Source organism: Cladophialophora yegresii (assembly GCF_000585515.1).
Source record: "Cladophialophora yegresii CBS 114405 chromosome Unknown aczIN-supercont1.2, whole genome shotgun sequence".
Lineage (NCBI taxonomy): Eukaryota > Fungi > Ascomycota > Eurotiomycetes > Chaetothyriales > Herpotrichiellaceae > Cladophialophora > Cladophialophora yegresii.
Window position 1 is genome coordinate 2,077,151 of NW_006913046.1, and position 18,076 is coordinate 2,095,226.

At 53.7% G+C, this 18,076-nt stretch overlaps 9 protein-coding genes across 9 annotated transcripts; 3 read left to right on the plus strand and 6 right to left on the minus strand.

The window, feature by feature from the left end:
• Positions 1 to 721: 721 nt before the first annotated feature.
• A1O7_02675 (uncharacterized protein) lies at positions 722 to 3,185 on the minus strand (the record flags this gene model as incomplete). The annotated part of the gene is made up of 2 exons (XM_007756706.1): positions 722 to 2,182; positions 2,373 to 3,185. The coding sequence occupies 2 exons, from the start codon at positions 3,183 to 3,185 to the stop codon at positions 722 to 724; spliced, it is 2,274 nt and encodes a 757-aa protein (XP_007754896.1).
• Positions 3,186 to 3,467: 282 nt separating this feature from the next.
• Positions 3,468 to 4,108, plus strand: A1O7_02676 (dynein light chain, cytoplasmic; the record flags this gene model as incomplete). The annotated part of the gene is made up of 7 exons (XM_007756707.1): positions 3,468 to 3,513; positions 3,564 to 3,586; positions 3,639 to 3,672; positions 3,732 to 3,766; positions 3,820 to 3,846; positions 3,905 to 3,974; positions 4,044 to 4,108. 7 exons carry the CDS (start codon positions 3,468 to 3,470, stop codon positions 4,106 to 4,108), a joined length of 300 nt encoding a protein of 99 aa, XP_007754897.1.
• A 744-nt stretch (positions 4,109 to 4,852) lies between these two features.
• On the plus strand, positions 4,853 to 5,575 carry A1O7_02677 (uncharacterized protein; the record flags this gene model as incomplete). Its single annotated transcript, XM_007756708.1, has 1 exon — positions 4,853 to 5,575. One exon carries the CDS (start codon positions 4,853 to 4,855, stop codon positions 5,573 to 5,575), a length of 723 nt encoding a protein of 240 aa, XP_007754898.1.
• Positions 5,576 to 7,082: 1,507 nt separating this feature from the next.
• Positions 7,083 to 7,907, minus strand: A1O7_02678 (3-oxoacyl-[acyl-carrier protein] reductase; the record flags this gene model as incomplete). The annotated part of the gene is made up of 2 exons (XM_007756709.1): positions 7,083 to 7,797; positions 7,849 to 7,907. The coding sequence occupies 2 exons, from the start codon at positions 7,905 to 7,907 to the stop codon at positions 7,083 to 7,085; spliced, it is 774 nt and encodes a 257-aa protein (XP_007754899.1).
• Positions 7,908 to 8,257: 350 nt separating this feature from the next.
• A1O7_02679 (uncharacterized protein) lies at positions 8,258 to 10,400 on the minus strand (the record flags this gene model as incomplete). Its single annotated transcript, XM_007756710.1, has 2 exons — positions 8,258 to 10,337; positions 10,360 to 10,400. The coding sequence occupies 2 exons, from the start codon at positions 10,398 to 10,400 to the stop codon at positions 8,258 to 8,260; spliced, it is 2,121 nt and encodes a 706-aa protein (XP_007754900.1).
• A 1,416-nt stretch (positions 10,401 to 11,816) lies between these two features.
• Positions 11,817 to 12,308, minus strand: A1O7_02680 (uncharacterized protein; the record flags this gene model as incomplete). The annotated part of the gene is made up of 1 exon (XM_007756711.1): positions 11,817 to 12,308. The coding sequence occupies one exon, from the start codon at positions 12,306 to 12,308 to the stop codon at positions 11,817 to 11,819; it is 492 nt and encodes a 163-aa protein (XP_007754901.1).
• A 794-nt stretch (positions 12,309 to 13,102) lies between these two features.
• On the minus strand, positions 13,103 to 13,978 carry A1O7_02681 (uncharacterized protein; the record flags this gene model as incomplete). Its single annotated transcript, XM_007756712.1, has 1 exon — positions 13,103 to 13,978. One exon carries the CDS (start codon positions 13,976 to 13,978, stop codon positions 13,103 to 13,105), a length of 876 nt encoding a protein of 291 aa, XP_007754902.1.
• A 374-nt stretch (positions 13,979 to 14,352) lies between these two features.
• On the minus strand, positions 14,353 to 15,266 carry A1O7_02682 (uncharacterized protein; the record flags this gene model as incomplete). Its single annotated transcript, XM_007756713.1, has 2 exons — positions 14,353 to 14,703; positions 14,757 to 15,266. The coding sequence occupies 2 exons, from the start codon at positions 15,264 to 15,266 to the stop codon at positions 14,353 to 14,355; spliced, it is 861 nt and encodes a 286-aa protein (XP_007754903.1).
• A 630-nt stretch (positions 15,267 to 15,896) lies between these two features.
• Positions 15,897 to 17,156, plus strand: A1O7_02683 (cytochrome P450 oxidoreductase; the record flags this gene model as incomplete). Its single annotated transcript, XM_007756714.1, has 2 exons — positions 15,897 to 17,005; positions 17,078 to 17,156. The coding sequence occupies 2 exons, from the start codon at positions 15,897 to 15,899 to the stop codon at positions 17,154 to 17,156; spliced, it is 1,188 nt and encodes a 395-aa protein (XP_007754904.1).
• Between the last annotated feature and the right edge of the window lie 920 nt (positions 17,157 to 18,076).

Genomic DNA, 18,076 nt, shown 5'->3' on the forward strand with positions numbered 1-18,076 from the left:
TGACGCGCGAGAACAAGAACGAGAAATGTGGTAGACAATGTCCAACCAGGACAAATGGGTTTGGAATGAGAGAAGGTATGCTGAGAAGGAAAAGGCCAACATATAACAGTCGAGAAGTGCTCGTGCGATCGAATCCTCTTCATGTCTTCGACCTTCAATCGGTGGATGATCACAGAAGCAACCCCACAGTCGTTGACCTTCACCCCGTCCACAGAATCGAGACCGAGCAAGACAGGTAATCTCACGATGTGAAGTTCCCTTTGCGATCCTTACCGCACAGACCGAAAACGTCCCAAAAGGGCCATGCAAGGGATGGGATGCTCCCAAAACGCCTAGAGATCCGATCCGATCTGGTGCTCGAAAGGCACTGGCCGTAGCTAAGAGGCAAAAATAATAGCATCGGCGACAAAATGAACGAGTGCACAGATACCGGCCGAGCGAATCGTCTTTCGCCTGCTTGTTGTGGCCAATCTGACCACGGAATGAGATCCTGCAGCACAGACCTCCAGAACAATCCATGTTGGCCGGAGCCAGATCTAGGAATCTCATTAATGCCAGCGTGAACTTGTGTCTGAAACCAATATTGGAGGAGAGAAAGGGCTGAATATTCCACAACGGATGTACATATATTGAAGGGAAGCTTCTATGAGTCCGAAACCTGGAGTGTGAAGTTAGGAGGCTCTGCAAGGGATGAAGTGGATACCGCAAGGCAGCCGATCAGCTAGAGGGGGTCGAAGTCTTCTCGTGCATCGACGTTGAACTTCTTTCGAGACGATCCAGTCATCCTATGGTGAGTTAGCGTATCCTGATGACCCTGGACCTTCTTCTCCATGGCTCGGATCTCTGCTTCGGGGTCGACAATCTCGCCCTCTGCAAAGTCAAGTACCAGCCTACGGCCTAGCAGATGAGTGTTTGAAAGGGCCTCGATGGCATTTTCGGCTTCCTTAGCCGTAAGGAAGTCGGCAAACGCAAATCCGCGCGCAGTATTGTCGAACTTCTTGGGCATTCGTACAGTGCGGAGCTGGCCGTATGAACTGAACAGGGCGCGAACATCCTTCTTGGTGGCTTCGAAGGGCAAGTTCTTGATGACGATTTTCGTCTTTGCCGAGTTCAGCTTTTTGGCCGTGTCTTCTTTGCGCCTCTCCTCGCCGAGATCTGTGGCTTTCTGTGACGTCTGAACAAGAAGCTCGTGCCCGTCGAGCCGTCTTCCATTCATCGTTGCGATTGCCGCATCCGCTTGGCTCTTGGTGCGAAACTCGACAAAGCCAAAGCCCATGCTGAGAATTTCGCCCGGCCGGCTGGGATCCGTCCTTGTCTTGACTCGTGCGGAGAGGAATCCGGACAGTGGTTTGAACGCCTCCACAAGTCTGGTTGAGGTGGTCGAGAAATTTAAGTTGCGCACGAAAACCGTAAAGGTCGTGGCAACGACGCCATCGGTTTCGTCTCCCTTGGAATTTGCTGATTCCGCGGTTGCTGCCGGCACAGGACCGTCCCAGAGGCCAGCTGGACCCTTTTCGAGAAAGAGTACGGAGCCTCTTAGATTCCGATATGCCAGCTGTTTTAGCGCCAAGGAAGCCTCGCTACTCTCACGATACCGGACGGCCGCCATGGTACCTGTTGGCGGGAAAAGCAGACGCTCGACAGTCCCGTACTGGGCGAGCATCTGGGACATTTCCTCCGCGGTGGTACCGAAGGAGAAGTTCTTCAGTAGTAGCGTCCGATCGTCCCGTGACCGGTTCTTGAAGGCGTCAATATTCACACCATTGGACTTTAGATAGTCCTTGGTCTCCTTGATAACGCTAGTTTCCGCGTGGGCTTGTTTGACAGCCGCATCTGCCGAGGCAGGGTCGAGCAACTCTGCCTTCGAGACACCTAGACGAGTAGCGACAGATGCCAGAACCGCATCTGGGTTCATATATAGGGAGTTCCAGCTGAACGTCGAAGTCGAGGCCTCATTTTTGCGCTTGATAGCCTTTTGTTGCTTCAAGGGCAGTTTTGATATTTCGAACTCGCTGAGCTTCTGGGTCTTCTTGTCAGAAGATGGGAGAATGTGCATCAACCGGCCTCGGAAGTCCTTGCCATCGAGGGCGACAAGAGCCTTTCCCGCATCCACTGGCTCCACGAACTGTACATAGCCAAGCCCTTTACCGGTGGATTTTCGAGTGTCTGTCACCAGATGGACCTAGTCCACAATCAGTAACGATCCCAACAGCGCACCACGGACGAGAGTCGGAAAAGGAGAAGTCAGAAGTGAGAGGCATCTACTAAAATACTCTTTCCCGGTTCGAATCATATGCAATGCATAAGCTGTCCCTATCAGGAAATCATCACGAAGCAGGTGGCATGATGGAGGAGATCAGGGGCAGACTCACTTCTGAGATTCTACCAAACGGAGCAAAGACGGCTCGGAGATCGTCTTCTTGTGTATCAAAAGGAAGGTTCCTGACAAACAATCGAGCGTTGGGCACAGGTATAGACGGTTCCTGTAGAGGTTCTGTGTCTTGATCATCGGTCTCGCCGGCCTTGATTTCCGCTACTGTCGTGTCCGCAGTGCGAGTATCGACAACCTCAGGGTGAAGTGCCTTTGATCTGTCCTTGCCAGTTTCGGTTTCGTCCACCAAGTCCAGTGTTCTGTTTGTTTTCCGTCGCAGCCAATCCATGTCTGACCTCGGCGCTTCTGGAGCGTCATTATCACCAAGTTCTTCCTCTAATGGTTGTTCTTGTGATCGAGGTTCCTCCTCTTCAAGGACAGTCTTTGACTCAGCGCCTAGCTTGGAACTCGCTTCAGTGGCAGGTTTTGTGGGTTGGCTGATTGGGGGCTGCCGGGTGTGCTCGCCATCATCTTGGACATGGCGCTTCCTCTTCCTCGAACCACGTTCCGACACAGGTACCGCCTGGCCTTTCTCATCGCGCCTGACTTGGACGGGCTTAGCTAGGGTGACAGAGATCTTCGACATGCGAACGAAGGACTTGTTGAAATACTGAACGGCGCTCTTGGCCTGTTCATTAGTCGAGAAGCCTACAAAGGCCATGCGGCGGTCTGGAATGACATGAGCATCTGTGACGGTGTACTTTCCTCGTGCCGCAAAATGTGACCGCACCTGGTCTTTGGTCGTCGATGGCGGGAGTCCTGACACGTAGATTCGAGTGACCGAAGAGTCATCGTGGTCCTCTGCTGCTGCCATCTTGTTCTATACTGGCAGTGCCTTGGAAGAAATTGACATGGAAACGCGCCTTTGGCCTCGAAAAAAATGGCCAAGAGCAACCGAAATTTCCCCGCATGGATCCTGGTCACCGGCTGCACGCGTCTGCATGTGCATGAGAGCCCTAAAGGATCTTATCGTGGAATCCTGAGGCCACCGCTGCTTTACACATCAAATTAAGACTGCAGCCTGCTCTCGTGCAGCCTCGTCCTTGATTTTCTCGTTACAGCGAAACGATCGCCACAGGTGAAAGCTATCATCACCATGGCTGCCCCGGAACCCAACCCCGAAAAGAAGGTCAAGTTGGAGCGTAAGTCGGTCAATGCATGCGCTTGCAGATGTTCGGCTGATGTCCTGAAGCCCAGATCAAGTCTGTCGACATGGTAAGATACGCCGAAGCGAGAGAAGACCGGCGCGCTGCTGACGGTCCACAAGAGCGAGGATATGCAACAAGAAGCTATTGAAGTTGGTATGGAATGCACAACGCGATAAGAGTGGGAACAAGGGGTATACTGACAGGTAGCTTAGCACAAGATGCAATGGAAAAGTTCAGTGTCGAAAAGGTATACAGTCAGCTCCGTCGAGTCGGGGTTGGTGGCGTGCTCATTCGCGATAGGACATTGCGCAACATATCAAGCGAGAGGTATCCGTTCCTCAGGACACAGCATGTCTGGTCCGACTCTTCTGACACCTTGACGCAGTTCGATTCGAAAAAGGGTGCCACATGGCACTGCATCGTGGGAAGGAACTTTGGCAGCTTCGTTACGCATGGTACGTGTACTCTATAACTCCCAAGGATCACGCGACTCCTTGGACCAGAGACTGACGCGGCCGAAACAGAGACGAAGCACTTCATCTACTTCTACCTCGGCCACGTCGCTATACTCCTGTTCAAGACGCAGTAAGCAGGCAGATGCAGGGCGCACGTGGGCGTCATGGCATTTTGATGGCTTTCGGCGATACAGGCTTGGAAGAATCGTTGTGCTGCGGAGAGCGAATCGCAAGGCGCAGGAAAGTTCTGGGTGTATCTACTCGACCCTTAGTACATACGATGGGGGGAGTGGGTGTCGGATATGCTGCGTTGATCGGTGTAAATTGCATTCCTCGCATGGTTTTCTTTGTTATTCGAAGGATTTCAGCTCATGCCTACCTACTCTCCTTGCCTCTGGCCTGTCCATTGTCAGCAGCTACAAGAGACTGATTTGACTTGACTTTGACTGCCAGAAGACACCAGCGGCGAATGAATCTCGGAACCTTCACCACACCCTCAAAGGCTATTGGCGGAATACACGAAATAATACCCGGGAGGCACACCAATGACATTGCGAACAGAATCCGGGGTAGGATGCTTAATAACTTTCAGCTGAGTGGTTTTCCTCCTGGTGGCCCCTCAACACGGGTCAAAACGTCAATGAACGTCATGATATTGAAATTCATGTGGAGACATCATTATGGTGCAACCCAAACGCAGTGAACGGTATGTCATTCTCAGCTTGTCTCCTTGTAATTGTAATCATCTTGCTCTCACCGCAGTCCTACCTCTGAACATCTGTGTTTAACACGAAACAATTCCCTCTCAACACTTGTGTGGAATCACGAAACAAACACTCTTTCATACAATGAGGCCTCTCCCTTTCTCAGCCTCAGCTATGAGGATACCAACCTCAAGCACATTCCATCGCACCGTGCCACAATCCTCCCTCCTGCTCAGACGTCCTCGTTCAACCGTTGTGGCACCTCCTCCGTCAACGCAACCCACGACTCAATCTCAAAATGAAACCGAGCCTGAACCTCAATCCCAATCCCAACAAGATATCCAATCCAAACGCAACGCCCAACAAACCCGTACGACGATTGACCGTCAGTCCTACGAATATACAAACTCGGGCACCGACGACGCCGTTGCCGCTCAAGCAACGTCCTACACCCCGAATACAGGCTCCACCAGCAACCCAGGCGAAGCAATCGCCCAAGCGGCAGAAGAATTACAAGAAGTATCACAGCCGCACATCTCCACCACCTCCACGGCTACGCACGCACAAGCACGATCACAAGCAGGCGTGAAGTTCAATCCCCTGGAAGTTTCGCCTGCCAACACGGAAATCTCGGGCACGACATCGGATTACGAGGGAGGGGGTTCCACCGTTGTCACCCACGACGGAGAGCACATTCAAGGGGCCCCCCCAAAGACATACATGGGTTCAACTACGCGCAAGAGCAAGAGTAAAAGTGCGAGCGTGGTATCCAAGACGAGCGAGAAGAAAGTCTTCGCCGGAAAAGATACGAGGAAAGATGTCCGGCCCGGGGCTGAGCAGCGCGAAGTTGAGGAGGCAAAGGGCAGAGGGCCTATCATACGTCCGGGGCCAAGGTGAGGTGGGGCGAGGTGAGATGAGGTGAGAGATGGGCAGTCTTGCATTGACGAGCGAGGGAGCGAAGGAGTGAAAAGGAGGCAACCAAGCAACTGAGGACACCCGTCAAGCATAGCATAGCATTAGATGGCTGAATTAACGAAGTATCATTTACAAAGCTTCAATGAGCGAGGGGACACCCTTTGAGGAAACATCTCCTGAGGAAACATTTCCTGAGGAACGGCGACTGAGACCAAGCAGAGCGGAAGGGGGAGAAGGGAATTATTCCGTTCCAAGACTGGAGCACCCGCCACAACGGTTCACCCCAGACACCTCAAGGGCACCGCACCTGATGTTGATTTTAAGGAAATCTGAAGAACGAAGAAGAGTCCCTGTCTCTCGCCCGGGACCGAGAAGGAGTAGTGACAAGGCAGACCAGTCTCCGAGGGGCACAGGACGCAATACTCAATACTCAGTACACGAGGCTGCATTTGTGGTGGAGCAAAAGCCCAAAGGCAAGGTCAGGGCCGGCAGTCCCCGGAGTCAAGATTCAGCAACATGGCAAGAAACTAGCTAGCTAGCCAGCTAGCTAGCTCTCTGCCACCTGTTCTCCATATCCCTTACCGAGCACCGAGCCAGCAATCAACAAGCAACGCATTCATTAACCAGTACTGTGCGAAGGACTTGGTGGAAGAAAAGCCCAAAGGCAAGCCCACGCCACCGATCCCGGAAGAGTTATGAATCAACAATACGAGAAGAAACCAGCCAACCTACTCACACATCTACCGCGTGTTCTTCGGCCGACACCAAGATGAAACACAAGCGCCGAGCAGCAAGCGCCGAGCAAGCACCGAGCAACGCGTCCATGAACCCCTCCTCTGCAAAGGAAGTGTTGGATACAGCCAACCACGCCTCCACTTGCGCTTTCGTTCACGGATTGATGCATTCATGCGTTGATCCGCGCTTCATTTTCCATCAAAGTAGGAACTCAATCGGGCATGAATGAGCGCATGGGCATGTATTGAGAATGAGGCGCCTCCGTTCATGCATGAATCCACGATCCATTCCCCTTCAGAGGGGGGGGGGTTTCAGACGGGCATGGACATGGACAGGGACCGGGAAATGGACATTGGCATGTACTCATATCGAGAACGCGGCGTTCGAGGGCAGGGAGGGCATGAAACCAAATTGAACCGCCGAAAAGTGAAAGGCCAGATCTTTTATTCCGTGCCCCGTTTATATGTGCTGCGCTGTCGCACGTGGCATACTGCACATCGCATATCACATATACCCTGGCTTGCGTGAGAGCTGGGGCCAAGTCAAGTCAAATGTGATCAGACCAGCCCGAATCGGAGTCCAGGATTTAAAGGTCCTTAGACAAAATGGGAGCACAGCACAGCTTCCGTAAAGGAGCAGTCCATCAATGGGCAACCAGTAAATCAATCAGTAGTCCATATGTCGATTGACTTGATTCAAGCTCTTCGCAATCTCTGTCACGTCACCATCTTACATCCGACATGCTAGACTGTATCTACTTCAACCCGCCCGTCAACAAAATACTCTGCCCAGTCAAGTACCCCGTCCGACAAAGCATGGTCACGACATTAGCGCACTCCTGCGGCGTCCCCAGCCTGCCCACGGGAATATTCCGCACATCGCCGGGCGTGCCCTCGAGAAATTTCGCATCGGGAATCATGCCCGTCTCGCCGATCATGGCGGGCGCGACGTCGTTGACGGTGATGCCATCTTTGGCCAGCTTGTTTGCCAGGTTGCGCATCATGCCTGTGAGCCCGGCTTTCGAGGCCGCGTAGTGGCACCCATTGATGCCGCCGCCGTAGCCCGCGATGCTGGACATCATGATGATGCGGCCCCACTTCTGGCGCGCCATGTGCGGGACGGCGAGCTTGGCGAGGATAAAAGGCGCGCGCAGGTTGATCAGAATCGTGTAGTCGAACTCGTCGTACGTGATGTCGACGATCTGGGGGACGCGCTTGCCGTAGCCTGCGTTGGCCACGAGGATGTCCGGCCCGTGGCCGTGGTGGGATTCAATCTCTTTGTATAGTCTTTCCATGTCTTCCGTTGAGGCCATGTCGACTTGATGTGACGAGATCTTGAGATCGGACGAGGAGGATGACGAGGATTGCAGCTCGGAGATCAAAGAGTCGACATTGGCTTTGTTTTTCGAGTATGTCAGGGCGAGGTGGCAGCCGTTCTTGTACAGGTCGCGTGCGCAGCCAGCACCAATTCTGTCGCAGTCAGTCTAGAACTACTCGGAGAAGTCATAGGGGGTACTCTACCCTCCTGATGCGCCCGTGATTAGGGCTAGACGGCCTTTGATCTCGTTGTCGACGGACATTTTGGAGGAAGGCCTGTCAGAAGCTGGGCTGCTCGTATGCGAGGTCAGTTGGCGCAGTCTTTGTCCTGTATTCATGCCCAAGACCGAACGGCAGCTTGCGTGCAACTCTAAATCTCCGCCACAGAAATACCCATGTTGTTCAGCCGCGGTGACTGCACCGGAATGAGCAGTGCGGACTGCGACCGGGGGGGGGGGGGGGGGGGGGGGGGGGGGGGGGGGGGGCCGGTGCGGGGAAGTTCAAGTGTTGCCCACATCGGCTTCTGCAAAGTCGATCTCAGTCGCCGACATTAGCCTGATACGGACGGAACAGCGCCCTCGACAGGGGCTTCTCCAAAGAGACGATTCGGCGTTCAGAAGAACAAGTTGCCGTTCCAGTCCGTGGGCCAGTTCGCACCATTATTGCTCGTCTGCTGCCATTGCATATTCTGACCTTGAGGCGTAAAAGGCGCCGACGTTTCGAACCCTGCCATCGGAGCGAGGATGTTCATGCCGTTGCCAGGCATCTGGTCGCCAGAGACATAGTCTCCGACGGCCTCGAGGTCAAGCCAGGAGAAGTCGTTGGCAGGACTGAATTGCATGTAGCCCTGTGCATCGACGCGGACGCTCCCACTCGACGACAGCGGCCCATCCGAGGTGGCGGGGGATTGCAACGGATGTGGTAGCTGTGAAGCCGGCTTGTGCGGCTTCATCCACAACAACTCTAGCAATCTTGCGTAACGTGATCCAGGATCCTGAGCGGATACGGACGCTCGCTTGAGGACGTCCATGGTCTGCAAGACCAGCTGTCGAACTTGTCGTTCCTCCATGTCGGCCATCACGCCGAACGACCGGGCTTTGTACAGGAACACGGCCGAGTAGATGCAATACAGATAGTACCTCAAAGGCATGTATCGCAGGTACTTGCTCGGATCAATCTGCGTGCTGAGTAGCGTGAGGTAAGCCTTCGCGGCGCCCACACTTGCCCAGATGAAGCGTGCATCTGGCATGGCGCCAACGTTACTAAAGACACTCCGAAGGTGGTCTCGTAGTGAATGTGCTTCGGTCTTCGGCTTGCTCGCAATCGCCTGGGCTATAGCAGCCTGAAAAGCAAAGGCATTTGTGTAGAGACACAAATATTCGTACGACAGTTGCAGTGTGACCTTGATGTACGGCGAACACTCCAGTTTTCCCCAAGTGGTATTCCACCTCGCAATGGCGGCCCGAAAATCGTCCACATACTTGACATAGTCGCCCATCAGCATCATCTGGCCGCTAGTGCGCATCCCTGAGTATAGGACGTCGTGGACGTTCGAGTAAAGCTGTGTCAAGTCGAGAGTCGCTTGCATGATTTTGGCGTGGTCCTCGTCACCGGGGTTGAGCGGCTGCAGCGATGGGAAGTCTTGCGATGAGAGTCCTGTCATCGGACCTGGTCCCCTCGACCAGAAGGCCTTTCCGATCCTGACCGATATCAATCGATCAGAGACATAGCAGTTGGCCCATGCTAGACGCTTCCGTCCGTCGATCCTGGCTTCTTCTGCAGATTCTTGCCGGAAAGCTGTTCGGTCCAGACCCAAGAAGTAGCCCGTCCGAAGAGCCATCCCAACATGCATCCAAGCTGAGCGATCTTCTTCGCCTCTCCCAACCGCTTCAATGCGGTTTCGCAGACCTTGCGGCTCCCATTCGGCCAGCAGGAGCAACGCCTCAACCGCCTCGACGTCGCAATCGTGCCCCCCTGCTATCCCAGAAATGAGATCATGCATATACCTGGAACAGCAGGTGTGAATGTTCGGTTGCTCGATAAGATCTTTAGAAGAGATGGTGATGACGGCAGTAAGAAGGTGTTTGTCGTTGGCAGCGAAGGCGTCTAGTTGGCTCGGATCGAAATACTTGCGTGGGACCAAGGGCAGATATGGATGGTAATGCTCGGCGAATCGCCTGACTAGCATCTGGATGATTTCGGCGGTCAAATAGCCTTCACGCACGAGACGGTACGTCGAGATGCCTGCGTGTATACCGTTGATAGATCCTCTTGGCTCGGACAATTGCCCATTCTGTAACATCTGGTTCGCAGAGTCGTGCTGATGATTTGCTGCCGCTGTCGCCTTGAGATGGTCTGCCTCCCGATTCGCGACATCTTTCAACAACTGCCAGGCATCTGACGGGTTTCTAGGTATGGTATCGCCGATTGAGCTGTCAGCAGTCGACGCAGTATCATCGTCTTCGCCAGCATTTGCGCTCAAGGCCGGACCTCCACTGCTGTCCTGCCGGACTGCGCTTGCGCCTGCAGTGGTGGGATCCCGAAGAGGGGTGGGTTGCAAGAATGCGGGCGGGCGTGGCCGCGAATCGACGGTGGGAGAGGTATCAAGGATATCCTCGTGGAGGGTTGTCAAGGGCGGAGGGTTCGACAATGTGGACAAGTGGGTGGTGGTCAGAGCCTTCTTCCTCACTCGACTGCCGCCCCGGTTCGAGGTACCTAGGATACATTCCCGATTTTCCTTCCTGCACCGCGCGCATGGCGGTTGGCCGCCTGACGCTTCTCTATCCGGTGGTCAGTTAGTGTTACGATGGATGCGACACAAGATGAAAGTCGTGAGAGGGTTTGCCGATGGCGGCTATTGCAGCTTGTGAGAGGCGTGTCGATAGCCGGGGTGGACAACCGAAGCGGACGCCTCGCAGTCGACAGGATCAGGTGCCGCCAACCACGAGAGGTGGCGCACGGCATGGCATGGGCGGACAAGGTCGACCGGCGATAATGTGATACACAGATGAGAAGGCTTACAGTTCGCAGCGCGACTTCCGGGCGCGACAGAAAGTGCAGGCCCTTGATACGCGCTTCATAGGCGTCGGTGGGCTTTGCTGTTCGTCCGCCATCCGGGTTGACGTCGAGCGGATTCGGATACGAGCTGAGCGAGGGTCGCAGCCGGAAATGCTTCAGTCTGGGTCATCGGTCATCTCGGGCGTCAAGCGTCGAGGATGGCTCCAGATCATCTAATCCACGATTCAGCATCAAACGCATAGTCGGAGCGTCTTCGACCATCGCATCCGATGCAGCCTTGGAGGGAATGGCTGGGAGAAGATTCGAACAACCAAGCGAGGAACGAGCCTGGTTGTCTCCAGATGTGCCGTGGTCTCAGTGCTGTGCCCGGCTCGCTGTACTCCGTCGTCCGTAAAGAAGCGCCGACTGCCCGCCAGGCACCCAACGGGGATGCGTCCGAGGGGACAGTGGGGGGCCCTTGGAGGGGCCGGTACCACCTACCCCTGTACGTAGCGCCAGGCGCCTCTTAGCACGCAGGCACATCTCCTCTACCGTACACGGCAGATCAACCTTGAGTCTCTGGATACTTCTACAAACCATACTAATTATCTCATTATCCATCCAGGTGTGCTCGCTCAATATATGTATTCTGGGGCGCTGCAGCTGTTGAGATGCTAGATATAACAATTTCTGGTCAACTTCGAGTTCACAGTAGCATATTCCGTCAGGCTCCTTATTCGGCTCGGCGCTTCTTTCGTCCCCTTGCAGTCTCATCAGTGCCAAAACGAATAGTGCTTGTAGGTTCAGATGAGCCGATCGTATGTGTCGTGTCCGGAACTTGCTGAAGGGTGCTCGTGCTCGTGAATGAGGTTGTGCTAGACGTTGAAGAGCTAGTTATTATCAGACATAGCACTCCAACTCCAGTGCCAAATGCTGTTGAGGATGTTATGACTTCCTCCACCGTTGACATTGAGGTTCGGCGCAATAAAGAGATCGTTGTATTTCGTCCATCAGGATACGTCCATGGTGAACCGAAGAGGAAGACGTCGCCCTTGACAGAGCCCATCCGGGCAATGAACTCCGCTTGAGCCGTGCCATACGGGCCAAGACCGAAGTGGGATAAGTCGAGATCTGGCTCACCCTCGTTGAAGCTGGGGCCTTTGTCGTCGTACGTATTATTGTCCACCGGAGAGGTCTGAAGACCCGATAGTGTGACGCATGAAGCCCACATTGTTGCCGTTTTGACCAAAGAGGTCGCCGAGGACTCTAGCAAGGGTTGCATTGTCAAGTGTATTGAACACGGAGGTCGCGCTGTCGGTCCATGCATGCCCAAAGCCGACCATCTCCTGCTGAGCACCGCTGGCAGTGTCGATGACGATGTTTCGACGAAGTGGACATGATCCCGTGGCAAATGGAGATGCCGCGAGACGAACGGGTGCAGGGCCTGGTGCTATTTGACGCGTGCTGTTCGGTATCAAGGGGATCAAGGCATCCGTAATGAACGACTGAGGAACCAAGACTGGATGAGCGCCGTCACCGATGCCACCTCGTGGGCCACATTGTTGAGCACCGGCAATGCATGAGACGCCGAGGTTTCGGATGGACTGTGCAACGACGAGGTCGAGGCGCAGTGCCGCCAGGAGAATTGTGAGCATAAGGGCAAACATCTTGAAGAGTCCTGCTTGGCCCGTCCAAGAACCCAACATTCAAAATGCAAAAGGCCGGGACAACTCGTCTTATAAGCAAGCAGAGACGTGAGATATAAAGAAGAAACGAGGTCGATCTTCTCCATCTCGACGGCCAGGCAATGCATCAAGCAGCAACCTTCCATTCCGGTCTTCAGGCGACTCCCCGGTGAGGAGAACTCCAGATTCTCATGCAAGAACAAATCAGAACAGAATTATGCCTACCTTCTGTATAAAGTCAGGTACAATACTCACAACAGGATGAAGCATGTCACGGGTGAGGGTGTCGATGTTCAATCGGGCCTCAGCTGGAACTGACCCGAAGCGCCAAGCTGTGGACTGGCATAGCTGGCCGATACTAAGAGTCGCCAGTGAATTCCTTGACACGCACCCGGCTACAGAGCTTCCGCGTGCAGCTATGTAGTAGATGATGTACGGAAGAGAGTGCCGCAGGACGGTGCAGCAGCGAGTTTAATAAAATGCCGGGTTGACGCCTTCGTTTCCGAAATTCCGCGGCTCAGTTCTACAATGAGAGAACATACATACTAGGTAATCAGATCCAGGAACCATGGACAACTTCACACTGCCAATGATCATGACATGGGCAGGCGTCAGGTGCACGGAAGGACAACTCCTGCGTCGATGGTAAACTCTTTCCTTGGGTACCGAAGTACACCATCGCCGTGCATGGCAGGCGGTGCAGCTGCAAGCTCACCCTCCGAGGGCGCTTCTTGTCTGTATGTCAGAGGATCATTGTTGGCAAGGACGGGCTCCCGTCAGGGGTCATTCGCGCCTTTGAGGCATCGCAAGCCGGGGACCTTCGAGGTGACTTTCCGCACGGCGGAAGCGACCTTGCTGGCTTTCCTCCTGGTGCTATTCATGCCGATACCGAAGGTGTCCGCGGAAACAAACGATGCGAAAGATACATCGCTGGCGTTTGAATGGGTGGAGAAGCGCTTTGGGGGCGGACTTTGGGGAGGTGTGGTCGGCGACGGCATTGGCGTTCCTACCTTGGCGGCTTTGACCTTCTTGTTGACCTTCTTTCGTTCGGCCGCTTGTTCTTCCATGAGCGCGGCTTCGTACTCAACCGGATAGGAATTGCGCAGCATGGTCAATGCGTCGATCAACTTCTCCCGGTGGAACGCGCCGGCATGCGTACGCTTCGTGGTACGGCCACGTTCAAGCTGCTGATTAAGCTCATATGGTCTGGCAGGCTTGTAGAGGAAGTCGTGACCAAACTCAATTGCATACTTTTTCGCCTTCTTGGTTCCAAACATAAACCGAGACTTTTGTCGTTCCCGCAAAAGAGCCCGAGGTTCTGGCTGTTTGTCGTTGACATAGGGGGATGCGTACTGACCTCTGTTGCTCACTAGCCAGCGCTTGTTGCCACGGCTCAGTGCGGCACGACGGTCTTCTCCAAATTCGATCACTGCTGGTACTGCCACTCTGACGTGAGTGCCATCTTCGCCATGCTTGATGTGGCCGGAGTCTTCCATACGCGACGCGAGGGAAGTGAGCCGTAAGAGTCTAGCATCTGCAGCGAGCGCAGTGCCGCGGAAATAGATTGCGTCCACGAGGTTGCTTCGCTGGGTGATGAGCGTCTTCGCGGGGTCGTTGAACATGGGGAACTGTTCTTGCTCGTATAACGGCATAACTGAATTCCTGGATACGAAAGACATGCAGAACGGTCAAAGAGATAGGAATCCTGTTGATTGTAAGGTTGTGGTGATGAAGACGTTAGATCTGATGCTGGTAGGGCACAACGAGTCGCAGACCGAGGGCCAGTCGCGTATATCAGATGCTGGCATAAGAACAGTCGAACTCGTAGAGAACAAAGACGCGGACAAGGGTTGCCAGTGTTGACAAAGACAACATGGGAAGAAGGAGGCGAGACTGACCAAGGTTTCAGACCACTGTCTTTGTTGGTCGCACACGCCGTGAACATTGCATTGTTCCGAATGCTGAATACACCCAAAGAGCGGAAGTTTCGTGCTGAATCACCTGACGTGGTGTACCTCTGCCATCTTCACCCTTCACCAGGATCTGCGTAATCGGGATCCGTCTCTCGCTGCCTTGCCCAAAGTCGCTGGATCTGTTCCCTCTGTGCTGCGTCTTCGACTTCTTGGCCTTCTTTCTCCTTTTTCACTTTCAGTCTCAGTCGCCCTTGAGATCCACGGCCGGTGAAATCTAACTGCCATTCCAATGGTAACTTCCCTTTCGGAGCACCATCACGGGTGTCTTCGGCGTCGGAACTAAGCCAGCTATAGCCGGCCTTCAAGATGACATTCGCATATATCGTGAAGTAGCCCCATCCCAGCCGTGTAACGGCGTAGGGCGGTCTGTCAAGCACGATAATGGGGTTTCTGAATGTAGGATGCTAACATCACAAAGTTGGCGAGCTCAATTGGCCACACGGACATGCGGACTTACCAGAAAGATTTGGATCTCTTCGATCAGGTCATTTCGTGAAGGGCGAACGAAGAACTTCCACTGATGCTTGTTGTTTGAGCCCTCGGCGGCCCTGATCTCTGTGTGTTCGTTTCCGATGTAGACGGTCAAGGTCTCGACGGTTGAGCCAAAGTCGTCTTCCTCGCCCGCTTTGGTCTCGACCTCTCGTGCCTGATAGGATGAAGGATAGTCACGCTGAAGAGCCCTCTCCCTAGTCGGGTCAGGTAGGGAGTTGGTGGATGTCCGGCACATGGGACAACGTGTTTCAACTTCGTGAGGAAGGAAGACTGTAGCTTCGTCATCCAAGCCGACATGAGCCAACTGGGACGAGATTGATACATCTGCCCATTGAGCCATACAAGACTCGCACATTGTATGGTTACATCTTGTGCGGACTGGCCTGTATAAGAGCAAATGGCAGATGGGACAGAGATCGTCATGGTCGATGTCTTTCTCTTTTGCACTGGTCGAGGCGCCACCCGTTGTCGCCATAGTTGCATCTGAAGGCTCAGCCCGCAGTTTCCGCTTCATTATGAGAGAGGACGAATATATCACTGGCCTCAGAGAGGGAATAGCTTTCTTCTTCGCTTTCGGCGCCAATTTGTCGCACTTGAAGTAGGCAGAAGGATGTAGGAGAGCAAGATCGGGTTGTTGCCTCCCATGGTTGCCTCGAGATTTCATCACGCGAGAGGTTCGTCTGGCTCGCCGTAGAACTTCGCATAACTACAAGAGTACGGACGACCGAGAGCACAAATAGTGCACAATCCCTAATATGATGATTGGCGTCATATGTGGAGTGACTTCTGGCCACCGGCTGCGGAAGGCACCGGCAGTCTGGGTCTCCCTAATTGCCCGCGATTGGGTGCTGAAGACACGCTTGGGTGCCTGGGACGCCCCCTAAAAATTGCAGTTGATTGCATGATACGAGGTACGCAGATCGAAATCACGACGAGGCAAATTCGACGAGACATAAACCCAGCGACCTGTCAGCGTCTTCGCTTGCTACGAGCACCAATGCTCAAGTTCCGGTTCTTCGTCCTGTTCTAGTCCTCATTCCTGATTGTGCTGTCCGTCTTGTGGCCGCTTGTCGTCCTCACCTCCGCCAAGCATCTACGGTTCACCATGCCTGGCCGAACACTCCCTACCATTACCCGCGCCGAGGTGGAGCAGCATAACAAGAAGGAGTCGTGCTATGTCACGATAGGCGAGAAAGTCTTCGATGTGACTGATTTCATTGACGACCACCCGGGTGGTGGCGAGCTGATACTGGAATATGCCGGGAAAGATGTCAAGGCCATCATGGAAGACGAGGTGTCGCATTCCCATACCGAAACCGCGTACGAGATTCTCGACGAAAGCCTCGTGGGCTTTATGCCTACGGAGCCGGTCTTGAAGACCGCAGTCGATTCTTCACGCCCTGACCAAATTGTTCCGCTACCAGCCACACAAGCAGGCAATGAGCAACTGAAAGCCCATGGTGTCGACACTGATAGTCTACCATCCCGACCACTGTACGCTTCGACAGGCATGTCCTCGGAGGAAGATCTCTCGAAGGAGACGGATTTAAATCAAGATTGGAAAACGCACAAGTTTTTGGACCTAAACAGACCGCTCTTTCCGCAGATGTTGTTCAGCAAGTTCTCAAAGGAGTTTTACCTCGAGCAGATCCATCGGCCACGACACTACAAGGGTGGCGATTCCGCGCCGCTGTTCGGCAACTTTCTGGAACCCTTGAGCAAGACAGCCTGGTATGTCGTGCCCTCTTTGTGGCTGCCACCTGTTATGTATGGATCATATCTGGGCATCACCAACCTCACATACAAGGCCGAGGGAGCCGGATATTGGTGCCTAGGACTGTTCCTGTGGACGTTAGTCGAATATCTTCTGCACCGGTTCTTATTCCACCTTGACTACTACTTGCCCGACCACCCGGTCTTTTTGACGCTACATTTCCTCCTTCACGGCATCCACCACTACCTCCCCATGGACAAATACCGACTGGTAATGCCCCCGACGCTGTTCCTCGTCCTGGCCACACCGTTCTACAAGCTCGCACACGCAGTCTTCTGGTACAACTGGTACGCGGCCATTACGGTGTTCTCTGGCGGCATCTTCGGATACATCTGCTACGACTGCACGCACTACTGGCTGCACCATCATCAATTACCGGCTTATGTACGCGAGTTGAAGAAGTACCATCTCGCACATCATTATCAAGACTTTGAACTCGGGTAAGCACACCATGACAGAATCCCGACCTTCCGGGTAATGGAAAAGTTGGCTGACCGATCGACCACTTTTAGTTTTGGCGTAACGTCCAAATTCTGGGATTACATCTGGGGAACGGAGCTGAAATACGCAAAACCCGTAAAATCATCGTGAGGGCGAAACCGCGGACCAACCGTTCCCTCGATTGTACTTGTACGATATTGTCTTTGGAGCGATAGAAAGCGGCATAAGGAGACAGCTGATCTTGCGAATGGCTAGAGTCAAGGGCGGCGCTACGGGCGAATGGTCTGGTTGCCTGGCAGTCTATCTATACCAACACCCTTCAGGGAGCGAGGGGACACAGACAGAGGCGCACAACCACGCGGCGTGCATACCTCTCTGGTGGCACAACAGCGCAATAACTACCTAATGCTAATGAATCTGGCCACGTGCTTTGGCCCTCCCGCGCTTTCCTACACTGAAGAACCGGTACCTCCGGAGAATAAGGTGTCGAGAATCAGTCGCCACGTGCTTTCTTAATCTCCTTATCTGACTGCTAGGGTCAAGGTCATGGCAACCATTCACACCCCTACGCCGTCCCATTTCGTCCGCAGTATGAGCACATACGGTAGCCGATCGCACGAGGAAATACGCAAGGAAGGGAAATATACTCGATACGACTGAGCAATTAATTCCGCGGAAGATCAATAACGAGGTGGGAAGTAGGAAGTAGGGGAAGTAAGTAGAATTAGGAAGCAGGGAGCAGAAGAGTAGCAAGCACTCCTTAAGAGTAAGTAACTAGTAGAAGGACGTATGTTCATTCGCAGTACCATGACTCGCGCAAATGTGAATACCCTAGTCGACTGTGCAGACTGCGTATCTGGTCATATGTGTTGCGTATCTGTTATGTATGTAGATCGTGCATGAAGATCATTTCGTCCAGCCCAGTGCGTTCCTGTCCAGTAACGAAACGGCAAGTCGCATCAGTGGGACTCGTTTTGGCCGAGCCAGCCAGCCAGCCAGCCAGCCAGCTGCACAACTCTATCACATCCTATTGACGGGAACCAGTCCGTCTGGCCAGTTTAGTCTGATCA